This window comes from Notothenia coriiceps, unplaced genomic scaffold (genome assembly GCF_000735185.1).
Source record: "Notothenia coriiceps isolate Sejong01 unplaced genomic scaffold, NC01 NC01_scaffold00030272, whole genome shotgun sequence".
NCBI lineage: Eukaryota > Metazoa > Chordata > Actinopteri > Perciformes > Nototheniidae > Notothenia > Notothenia coriiceps.
Window position 1 is genome coordinate 59233 of NW_011362973.1, and position 20717 is coordinate 79949.

The 20717-nt window shown below is 40.8% G+C and overlaps 1 protein-coding gene across 1 annotated transcript; it reads right to left on the bottom strand.

Moving 5' to 3' along the window:
* Positions 1 to 13339: 13339 nt before the first annotated feature.
* Positions 13340 to 20410, bottom strand: LOC104959474 (integrator complex subunit 7-like). Its single transcript, XM_010787374.1, has 11 exons — positions 20345 to 20410; positions 19452 to 19691; positions 18670 to 18807; positions 18289 to 18495; positions 17371 to 17565; positions 16957 to 17060; positions 16772 to 16840; positions 15943 to 16075; positions 15047 to 15145; positions 14365 to 14550; positions 13340 to 13735 (listed from the first exon to the last, which is right to left on the bottom strand). The coding sequence occupies exons 1-11, from the start codon at positions 20408 to 20410 to the stop codon at positions 13454 to 13456; spliced, it is 1719 nt and encodes a 572-aa protein (XP_010785676.1). The 3' UTR covers positions 13340 to 13453.
* Positions 20411 to 20717: the final 307 nt, after the last annotated feature.

Genomic DNA, 20717 nt, shown 5'->3' on the forward strand with positions numbered 1-20717 from the left:
CATGCTTCATGGGCCAGATAAGGGTACTTTTTGCTCTTGAGTCAGCCATTATGGGATTGAGCAACTTTCATAGGAATGGACGGGGTCCCATTTCCACCCAGTATCCAGTAGGGCTGCACGATTTTGGGAAAAAATCTAATTGCGATTTTTCTGACAAATATTGCGATTGCGATTCGAATTGCGATATTTGTTTTTAAGCGACCCAACGTAAGTTTAATGTAAAGTCAAGCTTCAGTTTAAGGTTCACCCTGTAATAGAAACATGTGATGGAGCATTACTAACCTGACTCAGATGGTTTGTTTCACCAAACCATCTAGGAGAGCTCCATTGGAAGCCATTTGGAAAGGGCAGGCACTTTCAAAAACACTTGGCAGGTGATTGGATCAATCCGTCTATCACCTTCTATCATGGGCCACTTCTGATTGATTAACAATGGCTGGTACATGTGGAGCACAGCACTTCTGATTGGTGTGGATGACTGACACACAAGAAGAACAAAAAAAGAAATCGTAGGCTTTGCGATTTGATAATTGCATCATTTAAAATCGCGATTTAGATTTAAAATCGATTAATCGTTCAGCCATAACGTCGAAATAATCTTTCTGTGTTGCCAGGCTGCAACTCAGACGCATTAGAGAAGGTAGGATGAACAATGACGGTTGCTTATACCCTATTGTGAACAGCATCACAAGTATAGTCATTTAGATATAAATTAACTGTTGAATGGAGTCGTGCGTTGGCATTACGTAACTAAATCACATTTTGAGTACAGTGGGTTGAATTTCAAGGTGGAACAAACGTAGCCTCCAACCTTCTGTCATCGCAAACTCTCCCGCCAGGGAAATGAGTCGGCCGTTTAGCGTGAGTCATGCAGCAAAAGTTAATCTCACAGGTTGCTTGAAATCATTTTCTCCTGGGGTTGACAGCAGATCTTACATTTCATACAGTCTACAATGACATGTAATTGTGCAGTTTGTAGCATAAAAAGCCTTCTGTATTTGAATATCTGCCATTAAATAGTTGACAAGATGTCCTTTTTTTATTTAATGAAACGTAATGTTTGCTCAAGCAAATGGATCCTGGACTGTAGGTCTCAGATAACTAGATAAGCAAGAATGATATCAGTTCCTGTTGATCATTTGGTTGGAGTTTAACGATACATACAAGGATTGTTTGAGGTTAGACTTCAGGTCTCTTAGCAACAGTCAGTTATCTGATGCTATCTGGTATGGAAAATGGGAGGGAAATTGCTCTCTCAGCCATATTCAGGAGGAGATATGTAAGGAAAACTCAACACACATAAATATTGTAACGGCAAAAATACAATGCAACATCAAACTGGTATTTTAAGATATTATTTGATCGCAACAAGGTTTATAAAACGGCAACATGTAAGCAAGCATCCAATGGTAATACTAATACTTTGTATTCTTTTCAAATGTTCTCACGGAGCAAAACAACAATGTTACAGGACTGACCCATTAAAATAATTAAGGCACAGCACTTCTATAATAGAAGCCACTCTATGGTGAAATAGATAATTGTTGTGTACATTCATATGATCACAGTTATAACTCAAGTCCAGATTATAGTCATCTCTGAAAGACACCAACGTTTTATTTTGGCAGAAAATGTTGAGTATCTCCATCGACAGCTGTGTTTACTAATAGCTTGTGTAATGACTTCCTTGATTCCCAGAATGGCTTTTGAATAACCCCGCAGTGAGTGAACTTGGTTATTTTGAACTTTCTTTGTATAAAAACAGAGTACTAATGGTTTTTTATATGGGGAACGAACACAACCTTAATACTTTTTTATGCATGCTTCTACGTAACATTACGCTGTCTTTGGCTCTTTTTCTGCTGTAACAACGTACATTTCTCTTCTGTGGGACTAATAAAGGGATTCTGATTCTAATAACCTGCCATTACTTCTTAATCATGTACCATGTGCAAAAAAAAAACAAAAAAAAAAGGACCCAGAAAATGCAAGTATTACTGCCAGGAGCTTTTTAATGATCAGATAACTTCCTGAAAAGAAATCTTGCGCTCAATAAACCCCTTTGGTCCTGTTCTGAGCTCCTTTGTCAGTCAGTCTTCTCTCTTGAAGCCGCATTGTCTTGCTTTGGTGTCATATCCTGGCTTAATTCAATGTTAAACTTGACGTCCAAAAAACAATTCCGGTTCATCGTTATCTGCTAGCAATCCTAACATTAGCCGCGTTCACACCGGAGTACTTTTCCCACTTTATAGACCCTCCAGAAAAACGCGGGCAAAAATCCTTGATTATGCGGGCTAAAATCCTTGATTATGCGATTAAACATGCGGGGTTTTTATGTGATTTTATGCGGTGAAATTGCGGGAAGTTGCGAAATATGCGGGGGAAAACAATAACAATTTTTTTAAATATTGGGCTGTCTTATTTATTCTCTCTCACACACAACCTGCCACTAACGTTAAACCCCTTTACTATTAAATTAAACACATTCAATGTTTATTTATTGTAAAAGCAATTGGGCTTTTTTAATCTCACACACACACGCACACACACACTTATCCGCCTCATTCCGTTTTCATTTAATCGTTCCTTATCTGACCAGCTTCAATCTTGTAGGCTACTCACTTCGTTTCTTGTAGCCCTTGAAAGGGTTTTGGAGGTTGGTGCCTCGGTGAACGTGAGTTGTTTGGCTTTCTTGTCCGCAGCAGCAGAAAGCATTTTCGAATGTTTGAATTCATTCAAACATTCGAAAATGCTTTCTGCTGCTGCGGACAAGAAAGCCAAACAACTCACGTTCACCGAGGCACCAACCTCCAAAACCCTTTCAAGGGCTACAANACCTTCCTAGCCGTAGATATGGCCGCATTTTTACAATAAACTTCCGTTGGGTCGCTTAAAAACAAATATCGTAATATCTGTCAGAAAAATCGCAATTAGATTATTTCCCCAAATCGTGCAGCCCTATTCGACGTGAAAGAAAGTGATTTAAAAAAATGGGGGCAGCGTTTCCGCCAGGGGGCCGTCTTGCCGTCATTTGACGGCCTGAACGGCCCTGAACGTGAGCCGAGGGCGTCCAAAAATATTAATAATTCGAGAGAAGATCGAGAATTTTTATCGCTTGAAATGACGAAAAGGAAACAAGGACAAGGACATCCCTCTGTTGGAGGGGCAAAGGAGTCTGGTGGGATTCTTTTCGGAGTATTGAAGATCGTTTCCCCGACATCGAAGGTGCCTGCTACATGACAACACGGAACGTGCGTGATTTGGACGCGATGAGCGGTTCTAGTGGAGCACGCGCGTGATCTGCGAGCGCCGGAGCCTCGCAGCGGCGAAACTGAGGCTCCGTGGTAAACTGTGGTAACATGAAGAGCCGTTCGGGAGCCGAAAGTTTACAGCGGCGCTTTAAGAGAGCCGAGCCAAATGATCCGGCTCACTAACGTAAAAAGACAGTATCTATAAGGGACGGCTCAAGTCAAAATTCCAAAGTTTTTGGCATGTTCAAGCTAGGCCTTTTTGTCCTCTGGAGAATAAACTCAACTCTCATGCGAACAGCAATCGAGAACGTATCTCGAGAAAGATGACACATGTTGGCACCCTGAAGGCAATGTCATTTCATGAGGAACATGCGTTCACGCTCACTGAAGTCCACATTGTTGCGGGAGACTATCACAAATGATATCATAGAGATAGGTCATCTGTCAGATTGAGTACATTAGGGAAATTGTCTTTGAGAGATGACACAGTTAGCGCAGCAGCATGACAGCCACACTGCAGGCGCAACGTCTAATCCCGTATTGGCGATCAGCTAAACGGTTTAACCTCGCTGCCCCTTGCTTCGTTTCTTCTCCTCTGTTAGGGAGAGAAGGATGTGTTAAAGCATCACACCATCTCCATTAAGCATGTGGCAAAAGAGGGAAATATACGAAAAAAAGGACTAAAAGTAAAAAGGGGACATTTTAATTGATGGCTTAAAGCTTTCTGGTGACGGGCTGTAGAGCGACGGCTGAACGAGAGAACATTTGAAGCTCCACATTTTAGAAAAACACAGATCTTAAGTTATAATGGGGTCCAGTAAAAGTACTAGAGGTGTTAACTAACCCTGCTTCTGATGAATTTGACAGAAAAAAGAAACTATTGCCTCCTGGCCAGTGTATTCCCCAATCTAGTAGAATCTCCTATATCTAACCCTGCATATAAGTGCACATTTTTTGTAGGAAAACGGTATTTTGGAAAATATGTCAAACTTGAAAGAAGATACCTAAATATGAGAAATGCCTAAAGCACATCTCAAAGGATTGATACCACAAGACGTTTATCAGATATGCAAAACAACAACCACAGCCATGGTTAGCCAGTGCAGCCCGGTAGTCTCCATGTTGGTTTAATTAGTCTCATGAATGGCCTGTAATTTGATGTCCTCTTTAAAAGCTCATTTAACCCTATCCATGGCTTCTAGAGTTTTATATCAAATACATCACAAAACAATACGTATATAGCACATAATGTTTTGTTCATGTATATCAATAGCCCACAATCTTACTACACATCAGGGGAAATAAATATCAGTCGCCATTTATGCGAACATGTTTTGGGTGTTCCTTATTCCATGCTGTGTTGTCTCTTTCACAACAGGAGTTCACACACTGAACCTCTACCAAAGTGCATAAGCAGCAAACAAACAGTGTTCCTTTCCTAAATGAAAGCCACAAAGACCCTACCAGCATGCAGAAAAACCTTCATAAAACCAGAAGAGTTTTCATATCAGAGAAGACATAATATGGCAAAGATGTAAAGTACAACGGATCTCCGCTCATGTCTAAGTATTTACCGAAATGATACATAAAGCTTTCCATTTTCTCAGTCTAAACAATGTACAATTAAGATCGTTAAGTTAGAGAGACGTCAATCAAATGTGATCTGTACACACCCACACAGGCCAGAGAAGAAAGTCTAATCAGCCAAGTAACTGATAACACTTGTGTGGGAGCACGATGGCTGTGCCGAGGCTTTAACAAACCAACAGCAGCTTCTGTTATAGCTTCAAAGTGAAAGCTACACATTGAATTTGCTCCAGCCCTCACAACTGCCGAGCACATCTGAAATCGGATCATTCCTGTACCAAAACAAGTATGCATACAAACAGAAATGTGACGAACCTTTTACCTGGATACGAGAAATCTGATGCAACGGTACATTTTCAAGCAATGGTGCCAATATCTGATTCCTGTTGATGCTGGTTTTTTCATATATTTAAACTGAATATCTTTGTCTTTAGGTATCACCTCTGGGCTGTGAGAAATTACAGCAAATTACAGTAAATGCCCAAACTATTCAAGGGAAAAGCAGCACAGTTTGCAGTTGCTGCGGTGTAAATAACAGTCAAAACAGTCGCAAATTAAAAATTGTATATAAATCCAACAAATGTATTAATTTCCTAATACTTGCATCTTTGCTTGAGATTATTGAGTTGGTATGGACAACAGGCAGTGATCGAAGGTCTGGCTGTGTTATATCCGTTGTTTACAGGCACATGAATAACCAGATTAAATACTGGGGAACAAATGTGCATCGTCTGCAATCTCACAACCACCATCTTTGATCTTCTCACAGACCCAACAGTCACCCCAATCATCCCACATGCAATTAAACTTAATCCTGCTGGCTTTAGGCACCTGCCTCTCCACTGTCGTGTGTGTGTGTGTGTGTGTGTGTGTGTGTGTGTGTGTGTGTGTGTGTCTCTCTGATCAGGCCTCATGCACACTTTTTAAACAACAGGGAAAACGGGGCAAGGTCAAATGGCAATACAGCAGTAATGCCACTAAAAAATCTATGAAAGCTATTCATAATGTCTTGAAAATGAGTTATTCAGCGTGCAAAAAGCTATACAAACTGACTTATTGACCGTAGAATACGTAATCAACTGAGACCAAACACCCAATCAGTCAACTTAACAAATAACGGGAAGAAACCGCACATTCATCCATCTATCCATCGTTAGCTGGCAGTACATTAGCTTATATAATACATTGTAACACAATAGGAAGGGGGTTTATGATGATCTGTGCAGGTAAGTAGTCCAGGTAATTATAGCAATATTAGCTTATCCATGGGTGAGCCTGTTCTTTATTAAAAATGAGAATCTTTCCAAAGGGATGAGTTTTTTTAGTTATGGATGAATGGCTTGAACACACATCACTGGGTGGAGTAGAGCTGAACTCCAGCAGTTGTCATAATTACATTTTCTCAAGAACTGCGGGGAGGATATCCCTCTGAAGCTATACGCATGTGCCTAATTGCTTTTTGTGAGGAAAATCTTTCCTCTGATCACATCCTGCAGCCCGTCTTTGATATCATATAAATAAAATCCACACCTTAAGAACTAGAGTCTGATCTTCTCTCTCTTTGGTGCAACAAAATCACACCTGTGTTTATTTAATCCGGCACAAACATGCATCATTATTGCTTAGGGCAACTTGAGTTTTAAGGAAACCTTTCATTATACACACTCAAGAATAACAAGACAGTGTTCGCCTCGAAGAAACTCTCACCTCTACTCTCCAAAGTCTGTACTTAAAAAGCTCTCAATTTGAAATTCAAAGCATTAATATAGCAGCAAACATCTATTTTTTCTATGTTAAGCAATAACAGAGTATTAATGGATACCTGAGCAGAGAATGAAGTCCATCGGTGCCTTGTATGTGTGTGCGTGTGTGCGTGCGTGCGTGCGTGGCTAAAAGCCGCCAGTAAAGGTGCTTATTTGGCAGTATGCATTTCAAACTCAAAAAAAGTGTTCATACAAAAACATCTTGTGTCTTTCTGTCCAAGTTGTCCCAATGACAAAGCAGATACAGCACAGGTCACTAGTGTGGTGCCAATAACAAGTCTGAGTTGGATCTACAAAGCCCTATTGTTATGTTTCTCCCGGGAGGTGATGCAACATCCTCCATCTGATGTCAACCAAAGCTCAGCTTCCAGACTGCAGCGGGTCAAGCTATGAGTTTCCTCGTTGCCCTGACACACATTTAGCATTTATTGAGCGCATGTGCAGGACTAACACAACATTAATAGAAACATCGATATTTGACCTCTAATGACACAACCAAAAGTAAACATTTGTCTTTCGGCATGTTGTAAATATAGCACACAAGTAGGAACATGTTGTATTGAAATTGTTAGCATTTATATGATATGTGTTATCCACATTCAAAGGTCATTCACAGTGCAGGGAACTGGAGGTTACCCAGGAGGGTCCTGTGAGGTAAAGGTGACGGGGTTAATCTCTGTCAAAGGGACCCAGCACTGGGGGTCACTAGACTGACGCTCACATGATGCAGGACGAAGCTGACCCCTCCACCAAAAGCATTTATCTCATGCTATGTTTGTATTGCCAGTAGGGATGTCCCGATCACCTTTTTTTGCTCCCGATCCGATTCCGATCATTTGATTTTGACAATTTGCCGATACCGATTTTTCCCGATCCGATCTTTATGCAATGCATTAAGAGAAAAAAAAGCATTCAAGTTGACCCTTAAGGTTATTTTTTTATTTAAATTGGATATTCTATCCAACATGGATATAGCTTCTTTCTTTCACAGCAGCATTGGATCAGTTCAGTTGTGCAACATTGGATCAAAACAAAATAAAGCTTATCAGTACTCGTTAGCTTACTGCTACAATTAGACACTGCGCCCTGCCCACTCTGTTGCCAGATTTGAGAGAAATATGTCTATGAAAACAAGCCCCAAAGAAGCAACACATACATGATGTTGTGTAATTTGAAACCAAAACTAAGGCCTCAGGATGACTTTAAGACTTGAACATGGTCATTTTTGTTTTGTAACATTGAATACAAAATTTTAAAAAAAGTATTAAAAAAAAAATAAAAAATCCCGATCCCCGAATTTTTTTCTCCCGATTCCGATCTTTTGAAAATCACGTGATTGGCTCCGATCCCCGATCACGTGATCGGATCGGGACATCTCTAATTGCCAGTATTTCATCTTTTGTACTGATTTACTCTCTCTCTGTTAGTCAGGTTATTAACTCGGGCTGCAACTAAGGATTATATTCCTCATCGATCAATCTGCCGACTTCTTTTTTTAGATTAATTGATAAATAATGTGTTCATGTGGCAATCATTTTTCTAGTGATTGACTTCTCTATTAGTCTGCTAACCATTAAAGCTCTACTGTTTGCATTGTTTTTATTTGTAATGGGGGCCAATATCTGCAAACAATAATACCAAAGATTTAACAATTGGCATGCTTTTGAAGAAGAAAACTAATAAAAATGGAGTATTCTTTTATCTATCAAATAAATACAAAAGGTTCTTATTTTGTCTTAACATTGAACTTATCACCATCAATTATCCCGTGGCTAAAAAAAAGTTGTGTTTCATTGAAGTGACATTTAAAATAATGATGTGGCCCGGTACCTTTTCGTTGGCTAGAAACTGAGTTATGACGCACTATAGCTGCAAAGAAATGCATAACATCTGATGACTCTTCAGACTGAATTGTAGTTAACCATTTGTATGAATAGCATCAAAGTGACAGTGTATGCTTTATTTGATATCAACCCACTTCCACACACTGTCAATCAAAGTAACACATATAATTACTCAACGCAACACCAGGTGTTCTATAGGCTGAACGCGTTGCATTATTAATCAGCACACCTTGTTGCTCCCCATGTTCACCACTTAGCAATTTGTAAGCATTTTGCTCTGAGCAACCAAACACCGCTGAATCACTTCAGCTGAGAGGAAACCACAAACACTCGTTATATCCAGCTGTTCTTCTATACGTGTCAATTATGTGCGTTTGTCATACAGTCTCTGTACCTTATCACTAAACACAATTTCTCATGGCGTCATTCTTGATCACTCCGCACACAAGTTTCTCACTTTCTCTATGACATAAGAACAAACGTGAAAAAATGCTTCACCAGCGGGACACGTTCAAACCGTCTTAACCTTTTACTTCTAAGACATAATTAATCGAATAACTCACATTTGAGCAACTGGAAAGAGCTAATGTTGGTATTGCTCCTTCAATATCACATTGAAGAAATCATCAACGCACAATATTGTTTAATTATGTTGTGATGAACAAATCAATGAATGGGCTAATCCTTGCAGCTCTGCAACTAATGCATTGAATGCTTAATAGTGACAGATGCAGCAATAGTAAAAAGGTGGACGTACAGTATTTAGCTATACAAACAGGAACAGGCTTAACAATCTTTTCAAGGGGAGAATTGCAACCAATGTTATGACAGGTTCCAAATGTGGGACCAACAGTATATCTAATCTAGTGTAATCTAATCTAAAGAAGCACACTGCTTTATTATATGGAAATGCCCCATTGAAAGAGGAACAAAGTGCAACTGCAAACTATCATTCAACCATCTGTCCTAACCCTGTTTCTGAACCTGAGCTTAATGTGTGCGTCTCTTGTATTGAGATTGTAGTCAATGGTGTAAACCAAGGTTTCTGTGAAAAACATATATTCGTTGCGATGTTAGAAAGGCAAAAGGGTTGTCTGACAAAGGTTCCTGATGTTCAAAATGAATGTTCAAAAGACTCTTCTAACCACATGGATGAAAAATAATGTGTTAGCTGCATCACAAAAAATACTACATACGTGCTTTCTCCTTTAGTACAACACGAGATAAATACTAGCGTAGGGGTTTATATGAAAACAACGAATACTATCAAAAGGCATCCATAACTCAAACATAACCTATAATTATATGTTGGTTAATGTTGTGAAGATTAAATAAAAGGATGTGTTGCTAACTACCATATTTGGTTGGATTAAAAACAGCCTTGTAACTTTTAATCGAGTAGTAAACAAACATTTATTGAGCCAACAGAGAAGAGTCTTTGAGCACAGAGGTTAATGTCATTGCAAAACCTTGTAGGCTTTTCAGTGAAACATATGCCCATCACTATGGCTGTTACCGGTTTATAACTAAAGGATCTATCAAAAGCAATATTGTTCAGTCTTACTCATCAGTAACCTGTATAACATTTAGTGTGGCATGCAAAAATACCTTTGCATGCGAGGCACCATGTGGAACAATGGCTGTGTGTGTACATCATAAAGTATCTTACCTGTATAACCTGCGAACCAGCCCCATGAAGACACCATGGCCAGCATCCATTTGAACATGAGTCCTTCGATGTACCAGAAAGTCGGGCTGTCCCATATTCTAAGTGGCTGGAGAAGCAGCAGGTATAAACAGTAGGATGGGATGGCTACACAGTTGTTGCACAACATAAACAAGAAACGGATCACAGACTTGAGCAGAACCCAGCCCAGTTTGCCGGCCCCGTCCAAGAGCTGTGCCATCCTGAAACACACCGTCTGCAACACAGAGACACAGCTGTTAGTATCTCGGCTAGGCTTGGTTTACCAATAAAGGACGAGTCATGTGTGTGTGTACACAACATTATCCTTACGATAAACAGAATGATGTGCAAATAACATCCACAACAAACCTTGGTTTATACTAACACCTAATGGAGTGAGGCTGCCGCTAACCGGTTAAGGGTGAGGCTATTCCACGAATTGCAACACACTGGTAGTGGACTCTCTCTTGTGGTTTTTATTCAAAGGGTTTTATCATGAACTGTGATTTTTCGTGATTTTCTGCTAGCTAGCTGCCTAGTCTTTACAGTAATGCATGCATAGACAGGACCATAAAAGGACCAGTCGCCCGGGACGTGGTGGTACACTTCATGGCATGCTAGCTAGCAGCAGGGAGTTAGCATAACGGGAACATATGTAAAGAAATATGACCGGTATGACAACCCTGGGTTATGACATAATTGTAAATCACTCTAACATAAATAATAGAAGTATGTAATAAGCTGGAGTGTGCAGGTATTTCACCAAACTCGGATGTCTGGAGGCTGGTGCAAAGCGCAATATCCGCTCGCCTCCTCCAGAATATAGCCCGACCCTATAATGTAGTAATAATCCTGGTACTCACCCAGTAAATGTCAATGAAGCATCCAAGGACGGCCAGGGGTTTAAGCTAAATGCTGGATCGAGATAAACTATGTCACGTGTGGCTAACCTAAACGGTTATGTTAGCATCTTTGTGCCAGTGTACATGGTCTCTGAAATGTCTCTGGCCCGGGTGGAGATGTGTGAAAGCGAAGCTGCAGCAGCACCCATCAGGCTCTCTCAGGGCGGCTCGGCTGCACCGTGGACCCCGGCGGGCTCCGTTAGCTCGCTAGCTAGCTAGCAAGCAGCAGAGTGTCGCTGGCTCCATCTCAGTCAGAGACACCGGGATAAATCCTCCGATGCATCATCATCATCCTCATCATCATCATCGTCAGGTTAGCTAGCTAATGTTACACGGCGGCTCCCATTAGCGAAGATGGAGGATAGTTCGGATCCGGGGGTTGGGTTAACGCTGACGGTTAAATAAACGCAAACACAAACTATACACGACATATGCTCATGTAATACAGAGAGCTGAGATTTTTTTCGTTTATAGACTCGCAGGACCCGTTATCTTTCTCTAGAGCTCGATTCTCAGCAGCGTCAATGTACACAAAAGACCACGAGAGTGAGAGCGGAAGTGAGTTCACTTTGCCTTCAAAATAAAAGCATAGGCAAGGGTCTAGGTCTCGAAATCAGCTCAGTATAATAAAAGACACAAATACATACTATATTATTATGTATATATATTATTTTTTCCACTACATTAAACCTGATGTAGGCTATGTTTCTTTTTTTATATATATATATTGTAAACAAATGCAGTGTGTTAAGCAAAAGTTTTATTTTGAAAACCAGGTGCGGAGCTTTTACTTTTTAATCCTTCTCACTTGACGCTCCCGCGTTCACCTGACGCCAGCTTTAAATGCGCAGACTCTGATGTCAAGTGCTGATGGCTTCAGTATCTATATAAAAAAAGAAGCTGCTTTGCTCATGTAGTGACTAAACGTTGACTTCATTTTAAATAATCTGGACTCATTCCCGGCCGCCGTGAGTCGTTCACAGGTTACATCATCATCGGTATGGATGCGTGAGTTCACCGTAAACATCGATGTACTTACTTTAATTTTAACCGGAAACAGTGTGGGCTTTTGGAGTTTGCATCATGCTGTTATGTTGGAAGAATTTGAGATTACATTACCTTACACGTTACTTGTTAGACGCTTTTATCCAAAGCGACTTACATGCTCAATACTGTGGACAATCCCCACAGGAGCAATTTGGGGTGAAGTGTCTCAGGGACACAACGACATGCTGACTGCAGTGGGGTTTGAACCTTCGACCCCTGATCCCACCACCAAGGCTCTACCCACTGCGCCACACGCCTCCAAGATAGTCAAACTGTTTTAATTATAGGGCGAAATACCAGGAAAAGTAGTTGTGCTTGGTGAAATTGAATGTTGCATCGAAGGTATTCACACATAAAACTATAATATACACATAATTACTAACATTTGAATGATTTGACAAGTCTGGAATTGACATGAGAGATATTTGTGCTCACACAATGATGACCAGTTAATGACTATTGTGTGCCCCCTGATGGCTCTTTATGCCATTACACTTCATGCAGAATAGACTACACTGTAAATCCAGTGTCCACTGTACATTTTTTTCCACTTGTGACCTACCTTGATTTGATGCTGAAAATCAGGGATGCTCCGATCGCCGATTTTGGGGCCGATCGCCAAAATCAGTATCGGCCAATACCGATCGCCGATCCGATCGAGTGGGTGGGACCTATGGGGATCTTCCATTTAAAGTGATGTTTAAAACTCAGTTAAATGGGGCTCATTCTGGAGCGCTTCCACAAAAAACAACCAACATAATTATTATATTCAAATGAAGTACATTATTCAAGTTTACATTAACTTTAGATAATAACATCTCTCCTGACAGCCTGTCAGTATCTCATGCAGCTCACTGATCCAGTAATGAGTGACCCGACAGTGAAGAATACATATATTTGTAACTAGTTTTGCTAGTCCCAGAGGTAGATAAAATAGCTAAGTGTTTTGTTTGGTCTAACTCTTAGCGTGTGTTTCGCTCCGCTCACTGGTCCGCCACAGCGGGTGGAGCTGCAGGATTTCTGCTTCACACACGTTGCATACCGCTATTTTATTGTCATTTTCGGACACCTTAAAATACTGCCAGACCGGTGAAGCCAATTTGGCGAGCTTGTTTTGCCGCGCACAGAGAAAAGTGTCATAATTGTACGTAATGCGATAGACTCTCGCGATCGGAGCACCCCTACTGAAAATCTTCACCATCATCACCCTCACCCGCTCAACATTAATTTGAAAGGATTACAAACAAAGTGCAGCATGAAAATTAAATCTGATCTTTTAATCGTTGAAAAACAATATGTACAAACTCAGTTTCTACAAGGTCAAGTACACAAGCTTAACCTGTTTTTGACGGTGAAGCACTGAGGATATTGGCTAGAAGCGGGCGTATGCACTCCTCTGTGGAGCAGGCTGAGCGGCATTCTGTTGCAGCTGATGGCGGAGCTGCTGAGAGTACGGATCCTCCAGAGATTTGACCGACACCGTGGTCCTGGGCCCCGTCTTCCACTCGATGCCACTCTCGTCCACCACCGAGGCCTCCACAGTGACGGTGTGGGTGCCCAACACGGAGAAGTTCAGCAGGAACTGAGTGCTGAAGTAGTCGTTGTGGGGTTCAACACGCTGCTCGATCTCATTGGTTTTACTGTCGAGTGGAATCTGGAAAGGGAAAAGACAGATATGTTTGTTCTTATCATTATTAGAGCAGCAACACAACAACAAATGGAAGTACAAACGCCAGAGCTAGCATGATCTGTTGATAAATACAGTACAGGTATGTAGATGTACTTGCACTGCATATACCCAATATGAGCTTTATACATGGAATGAAGCAATTTTCTCTGTAATATAAAAACAACCAGAGAACATAGAGTAGTATGGAGTAAAATCAAATCGGCATTTTCTTTTATCCGATATCTCGATATTGATACTGTAGGGTTGAGTTTTGGTGGTTTCCCAAATAATTATACTGATAATTTTGATAAATAATCACCAGCAATGTGAACAAAAGGACTAAAAAAACATTTAAAGAATCTGTTAAATTCAGAAAATGACATCACTTTTTGAAATGCAGCCTTTAAACCTGGAAAATACATGACTTACTGTTTGTAATGTTAGGATATGATGATATACGAATGATAAGACGTATCTATCCTAATGTCCCAATATCGACATGATGTGGATATAATGCTCAGCCCAATATAAAAAAGGGACTAAAGATTTTTCTATTATTCTGAAATATTTGCATTATTGAGCAATAACCAAAGATGAATGAAATCACTGGATACCTTGAGGTCGGTTCCCGTCTTGCTCTGCAGGACTGAAGTGACATTGAGGCTGACGGACTGGATCTTCCTGAAGAGTCCGGGTGTGGAGCCGTGCTGCACGACGCCCTCCACCTTCAGAGTCAGCTGCTGGCTGCTCTGCACCGGGATCGGCTCGCTGGGCGTCCGCGGGGACGGAGAGAGGGCGAGCTGGAGAGAAAAATCAAATATTAAATGCGTGAGCTTAAAAAAGAGTTGAAGAAAGACTGTCATACATATAAGTAGCTGAAAACTGTGCTGTATGTTGCCCTGCCCTAATATAATCTAAAGATAGGTTTGAAGGGAGTTTGCCAAAAAGTTTATTAGGTCAAATAAAAGCATCAGAGTTAACAGGTGTGCCTTCCCCCTTCTTCCTTCTGTTCATGAACAACCAAGGGCATTATTTATGTTGTCCTGAGGATATTTCAATCTAATAAAACTTCACAAAGATAATGTTTAAACTTGTACTGCATTTTTTCCCTTAAAGAAGAGAGAAATAATACATGCATGCTTCATACATGAGTTACATGTACATTTATAACTAGTATATACACAGTAAACTCTTTATCATTTCCTACTGCATCATATTCTGTTTGGCATATTTAATTGAGAATAGGGATGTATATTTTTAGTAATTGTCTAATATAATAATTATAAGTTGCTGTACCTTAATGCTTGTTGACTGGAGCTTTTGGAAGAAATACCTCTGGAAAGATAGCGGGACTTTGAGCAAAGCTATGACGGCGTCACAGAGGCAACCTGTATGCTGAGAAACAATAACAAACAATACATCGTCAATATTGACACTTTAGGACATTTCATTTAACCAAGTTACATTTATTCTTCTGAATACCCAGTTAAGAAAAAACTTAAATAAAGAAAGCAATTATTTAGAAAGAAACACTCAACACATGCTCTAATCAGTGCTTCTCAAAAGTGTGGTCCACGGACAATTGGTGGCCCGTGAGTATATCGGTAAAATTTCACATTTGAAATAAATAAATACATTTAAGTTTTCCGCACTCTCGCGGGAATATCTCCGCAATGGAGCGAGCTTACATTTACTTTGGATTGCATGATATAGCCCAGCGCAACACCTTCGTCACACATGTTGCCACTTGTTTGTACCATTTCCAGGCAATTTGTAATCTGTTCTAGAAAAACGATGTGTTTTTGTATATTTGTGGAGTTAGGTGGTCCGCGAGTGTTTTTTTATTGGTTAAGTGGTCCTTAAAGTTTCAGAAACACTGTTCTATATGTATAACACAAGTTAAAGCAGAGCATGAGTCAGTCAGCATTAGAAAATGTTGTGATCAAAGGTATTAAATATTATTTTTGTTATTATATGGTCATGATTAAACCGCTTTTGAAGAGCAGAATTCAAGCAATTAAACCAAAAATAAAGAGGACTGGATTTCAAATATTAAAAAATGTAGTTAATTTGAGTGATTGAAGCATTTTAGAAGGATTATATTTACATTCAGGTATATTTCAAACCTTTACCGTATCATTTAAAATACGAAACCAGCTTTTAAAAGTTAGAAACCCAGAATAAAATCTCACCAGGTGTGAGACAGGAGGGTGTTTCTTGGTGAGACCCTCCACTTCCTCCAACACTCGACTGAAGACCGACATCATCCGGCGCTCATATTCACTCTCCGTCTGAACCGAGCCCAGGGTGCCGTACTCCTGAAAGCTAGATTACAGGAAGAGAGACACAATCTGTTACAGACAAACGTCTGCCAGGAGAAGCCTCCCGGGATGATGTGTGTTACCGCAAAGCACTTTCTACAGAAAACACTCAAGTACACGGTACAGTGAAAAACCTTTTTAGAAGAAAGATTTATAAAGATGCAGAAGATTTGGATTAGTTGTCATCCATGTCTAATGTGCGGTTTACGAAAAAGCCACATCCATACATCATGCTGAAATAGTTAAATCACGATTCTTGACATTACATTACTTGTTAGACACTTTTATCCAAAGCGACTTACATACTCAATACTGTGGGCAATCCTCATAGGAGCAATTTTGGGTGAAGTGTCTCAGGGACACAACGACATGCTGACTGCAGTGGGGTTTGAACCTGTGCCCCCCTGATCCGAACACCAACGCACTAACCACTGCGCCACACGCCTCCCCTTGACAAAATCAATATAATTTATTACAAATAAGTTGACAATTGTTCCTTTTGTTATGGCCGTCTTCCCCAAAATCAGTGTTTCCCCCACTTATTAAGCCAGCAAAAACTGTCTAGTCCCGATTATCAAATACATAGACATAATTTCACACTAAATATATTTTCTCAAAAGATACAACATCAATTCTAGACCAATTAATATTTTAAACGTTGTCCTACACCAAACAAATGAATGAACTTTGTGGCTCTCACCTTGCTGCCTGAGGGTCCAGTATCAGAGCCTCTATAACGTGAGAGACGAGCAAACAGCTCTGTTGTTGTCTGAGCAGTCAGCAGTTAAAGAGAAATGACAACATTATAGAAAGGAGACATCACAGCAGAGAAAGCAGGGTTGACAAAAATACTTTTAAAAGTGTGATGTGACTTTTTGAGGATACAGCTCCACGTTACGCAGGGTGGCATAATCAGCGTCAAACGACGACTGGTGCAAATCAGCGTATCGAGCTGCGAGACTTCTGAACTCATCCATGCAAACCTTCATCTGGGAAAAAAGAAAAAAAACACATTGACTTGATGAGTAAGTACATTTTGTTCATTTATACTACCAACATCTCAAATCCTCAAATGAGTCCTGATTCCTAACATGTCAGAAGTTGTTCCCCCTCTCAAATATGGGGATTTCCTGCTTTTCTCTCTGTGCTGACAAAATAAGACATTTGAGAAAAGACCCTGGCCTTTGAGTAAAACAGCTGATTGATTGATAATAAAAACAATGAATAACTGCAGCCCGACCCTTTAGCCTTTTGGTGAGAAACATCCTGAGTGTTTGTACCTCACTGTCAGAGTTTTACCTGCATGGCGATGCGGCCGCAGCGCTGCAGGTCGTTGCCTGAGGCCAGGGCGATGGTGGTGGCGATGGCGGGGGGGGGGCTGGTCTTCAGGCTGTTGCAGGTGCAGATGAGCTGCGACAGGGCCTGCAGGGTGTCGATGCGCAGCTTGATGAACTCACACTGGAAAGAGAGCGGGCTCAGAGGGGTGCTGGCGGCCTGCAGGGAGAGAGAAGTCAGATAAGAGCACATACACACTACCGCTGAATAATGGCACTGTTCTTCATTTCGTTAACAGAAACAAAATACACTCAGGTTTAAGGGAAGTTAATCCGTTAGCGATTTGAGATGCTGTGATAACACGAGTCTGCTCTGAATAACAGCAGGTTAAAGGGTTAGCTTGGATGGCTGTACAAAGCACTTGTTAATAGAGTATTGCCTACAGTACTCCCTTTTGGGTTCATACTGAAGCCGTTATCTAAGCTCTATTCAAAGCCACCAGACTCCGTTGACAAGAACAATAATTGAACCTTGTAGAACACAGGGGTTGCTGGTCTTTTACTGTTCATTTGTTTTTGTGTGACCTTGGTGAATCAGGACTTACCTTTTTAAAACACAAAAGTCACACAATAACACAAAATCATCGACTGAGGCATTGGTAATATGGCAGCTTCCTTGTTCTGCAAGATGAAAGAGTCTGGTTGCTTTGAAGAAAGTATAGATAACGGCTTGAGGTGATACCAGAGTACTAAGTATAGCGCACATTCAAACCGATATACTTTCTTTTAGGTGGTTCAAATGTGTTTTGTTGCCGCCTCCGTCCACAGTAATACATTTTCAGCTTCGAGCTGGTACGATCCCTTTAAGCATTATTTATTGATGACGTAAGAGGAAGAATTGTATTCATGTTTTGGACATGCAGAAGCCTGAGAGTGGACTGACTGTGAGAGAAGCGATGCCCTTCTGGTAGGAGCGCAGCGCCTCAGCGATGGCGGTCATGGCTCCACTGTAGTCTCCGTCCTCCACGTGACTCAGACACTGCTCTGCCTGGGAGAACTCCTTCAGGCTGTTCAGCCAGAAGTAGAAGTGCTCCGACGCCACACGCGTGCGCATACTCTGGTACAGCTCGCTGGAGAACTCGTGGCATCCCTGCAGATTAACGATAACATTTCATTATGGGTCATGTGCAAGATTTGGCAGTAATTAGCAACCTTTTATTTCAAACATTTAGATACTGTTGCCTGGTTAGACCTTAAGCAACTGTACAAAGCCTTAAACGTTAATCCATTTTATGTCTTGAATTGTACGAGCATAAGAGATTACCATGCGTGAGGCTTGTCGTGCGATGCGGTACACCGTCCAGCCGTTTGCTACATTCTCTAGCTGCTGTTTGATGACCGTCTTCACTTCGGCTGACAGAGACGACTGGCTGGCAACAAAAATCACTGTTGCCAAGGAAACCTGCAGCAGCGATCACAGAGGGAGAGATGAGTGTTGAAATCCAAATTCAGAGAAATACAAGGGCATTAAAGTATAGGAACCAGAACATATTTTAGAGCTGAATGCAATGTCAGCTATTCTAACATAGTTGTGGGCTAGCAGTTATCTTTAGCTAAAAAAGCTCAATTTGTTATTGAAAACAGGTGTGCCTGGGCCGATCATAGATATAACAATTTCTTCTTAAAAGGTTTGTCGTGGAGATGTCGGCCATGTCTGGAACAAATGGAACTAGATGTTGAGCAGCTTTTGGTGCTCAAAGTGAGAAAAGTCTTTTCTTTGTATCACTGCGAATAAGTAAGCTTGTATCTGCTTAAGGACGAGAGGCTTGTGTTCTCTTGTTTACGAGGGTGTGCTTTAGAAACAAAAAAGCTTCTACATTAAAATGCTCACATCAAGGTCTTTGAATGATGTATTGCCATTATATTTAAGAGAAGATAGACATCTCTACGGCTGTTATCTCCAACACTCAGCAACTCACACCAAAACAGTCTACATAGCACTAGAGTTTAGAGTTTTTACATTTTCTTTTAAGGTACAGTTTGGGGTGACATGTCCTCTTATATCTTCAGTCCAAGCAGCAGCTGATGCCTGATGCAGTCCCTCACCAGAAGCTCTTGCTGCTTGTCAGTGGAGGAGTGGCTGGCTACCCTGTACAGGTCCACCAGGTCCCCCAGCATCCCGTCACCCAGCACGGGCAGGTGGGTGGCGATGGCGGCCAGAGCGTGGCACATGAGGACACGAGAGGAGTCGCAGGACAAATGGAGCTGACCGAGCAGGAACTCCACCGCTGATTGGCTGAGATGAGGTCGACCTTTCAGCAGTTTGACCAATGAGGTGAGGGTGGTCTAGTGAAGACACAAAATAGGGAATCATTCAATCATAATGTAGACGTTTAAAGTGTAGCTTTAGCGAGCAATGCTGGCAAAGCAATGTTACCCTCTTTAGCTGCAATCATTTGGCCAGAGATTACAAATATTTTTGTTTCTTCTTCAAAATACTTCGTCATAAAGGCCTGAAAATAACTGAAATGTGTAGGCACAAAATCTCAAATATTTAATGTCTTCTAGGGCTGCTCGATTATGGCAAAAATCATAATCTCGATTATTTGGGTCAATAATTGATATCACGATTATTAAAAACGATTATCCATTTACTTTGAAAACATCAATTAATTGAAAAGAAAAATCTGAACAGTATGTTTTTAACAGTTGATTACCCTGAACTTTAAGTATAATTCAACTGAAAAACCAATACAAATTATTTATAAATAAATAAAAAAAATAATTAAATTAAATAAATAATTGTTTTATTTCGATTATGTTGTTTTCAAGTAAACCCAGTGATGGGGGGCCTCCTGCTCCTCAGGCTACCTCAGCTCCTCCCTTTAACTCATAACTCTACTTGGAGAAGTCACAAAGAACCAAGGAGGAGGAGTGACGTCTATATTATGTCGACCTCGTCCTTTGGCAAAAACCTCAATTAGGCGAAGATACGAGACCGTAGTCCTGTCGTCGAGGTCGCGCTGTCCGGTGTGAGTTTCATTGCTGCAAGAACTTTGGCACATTCCGTAAAAACTACGGTGCGGGGTACCGCTTTCTCGACCACAAATTTTGATAGTAGAACCTAGTTTGGGGGTTGCACAAATTTAGTATCACATCGTGTTGGCAGTTACAAAGGAATTTGACTGTAAACTACTCAGCTAGACACAGACGAAAATCGGGATATTGAAACTGCATACAAGTCTAAACTGTTCAATATCAATTCTAACATAAGAAATGAAGTCCGGTTTCAACATATGTACTAACAAAAAAAAACCTTCTGTATTCCGACGAGTTAATTAGCATAAAATTAGGCGTATGGCTAAAACCGAA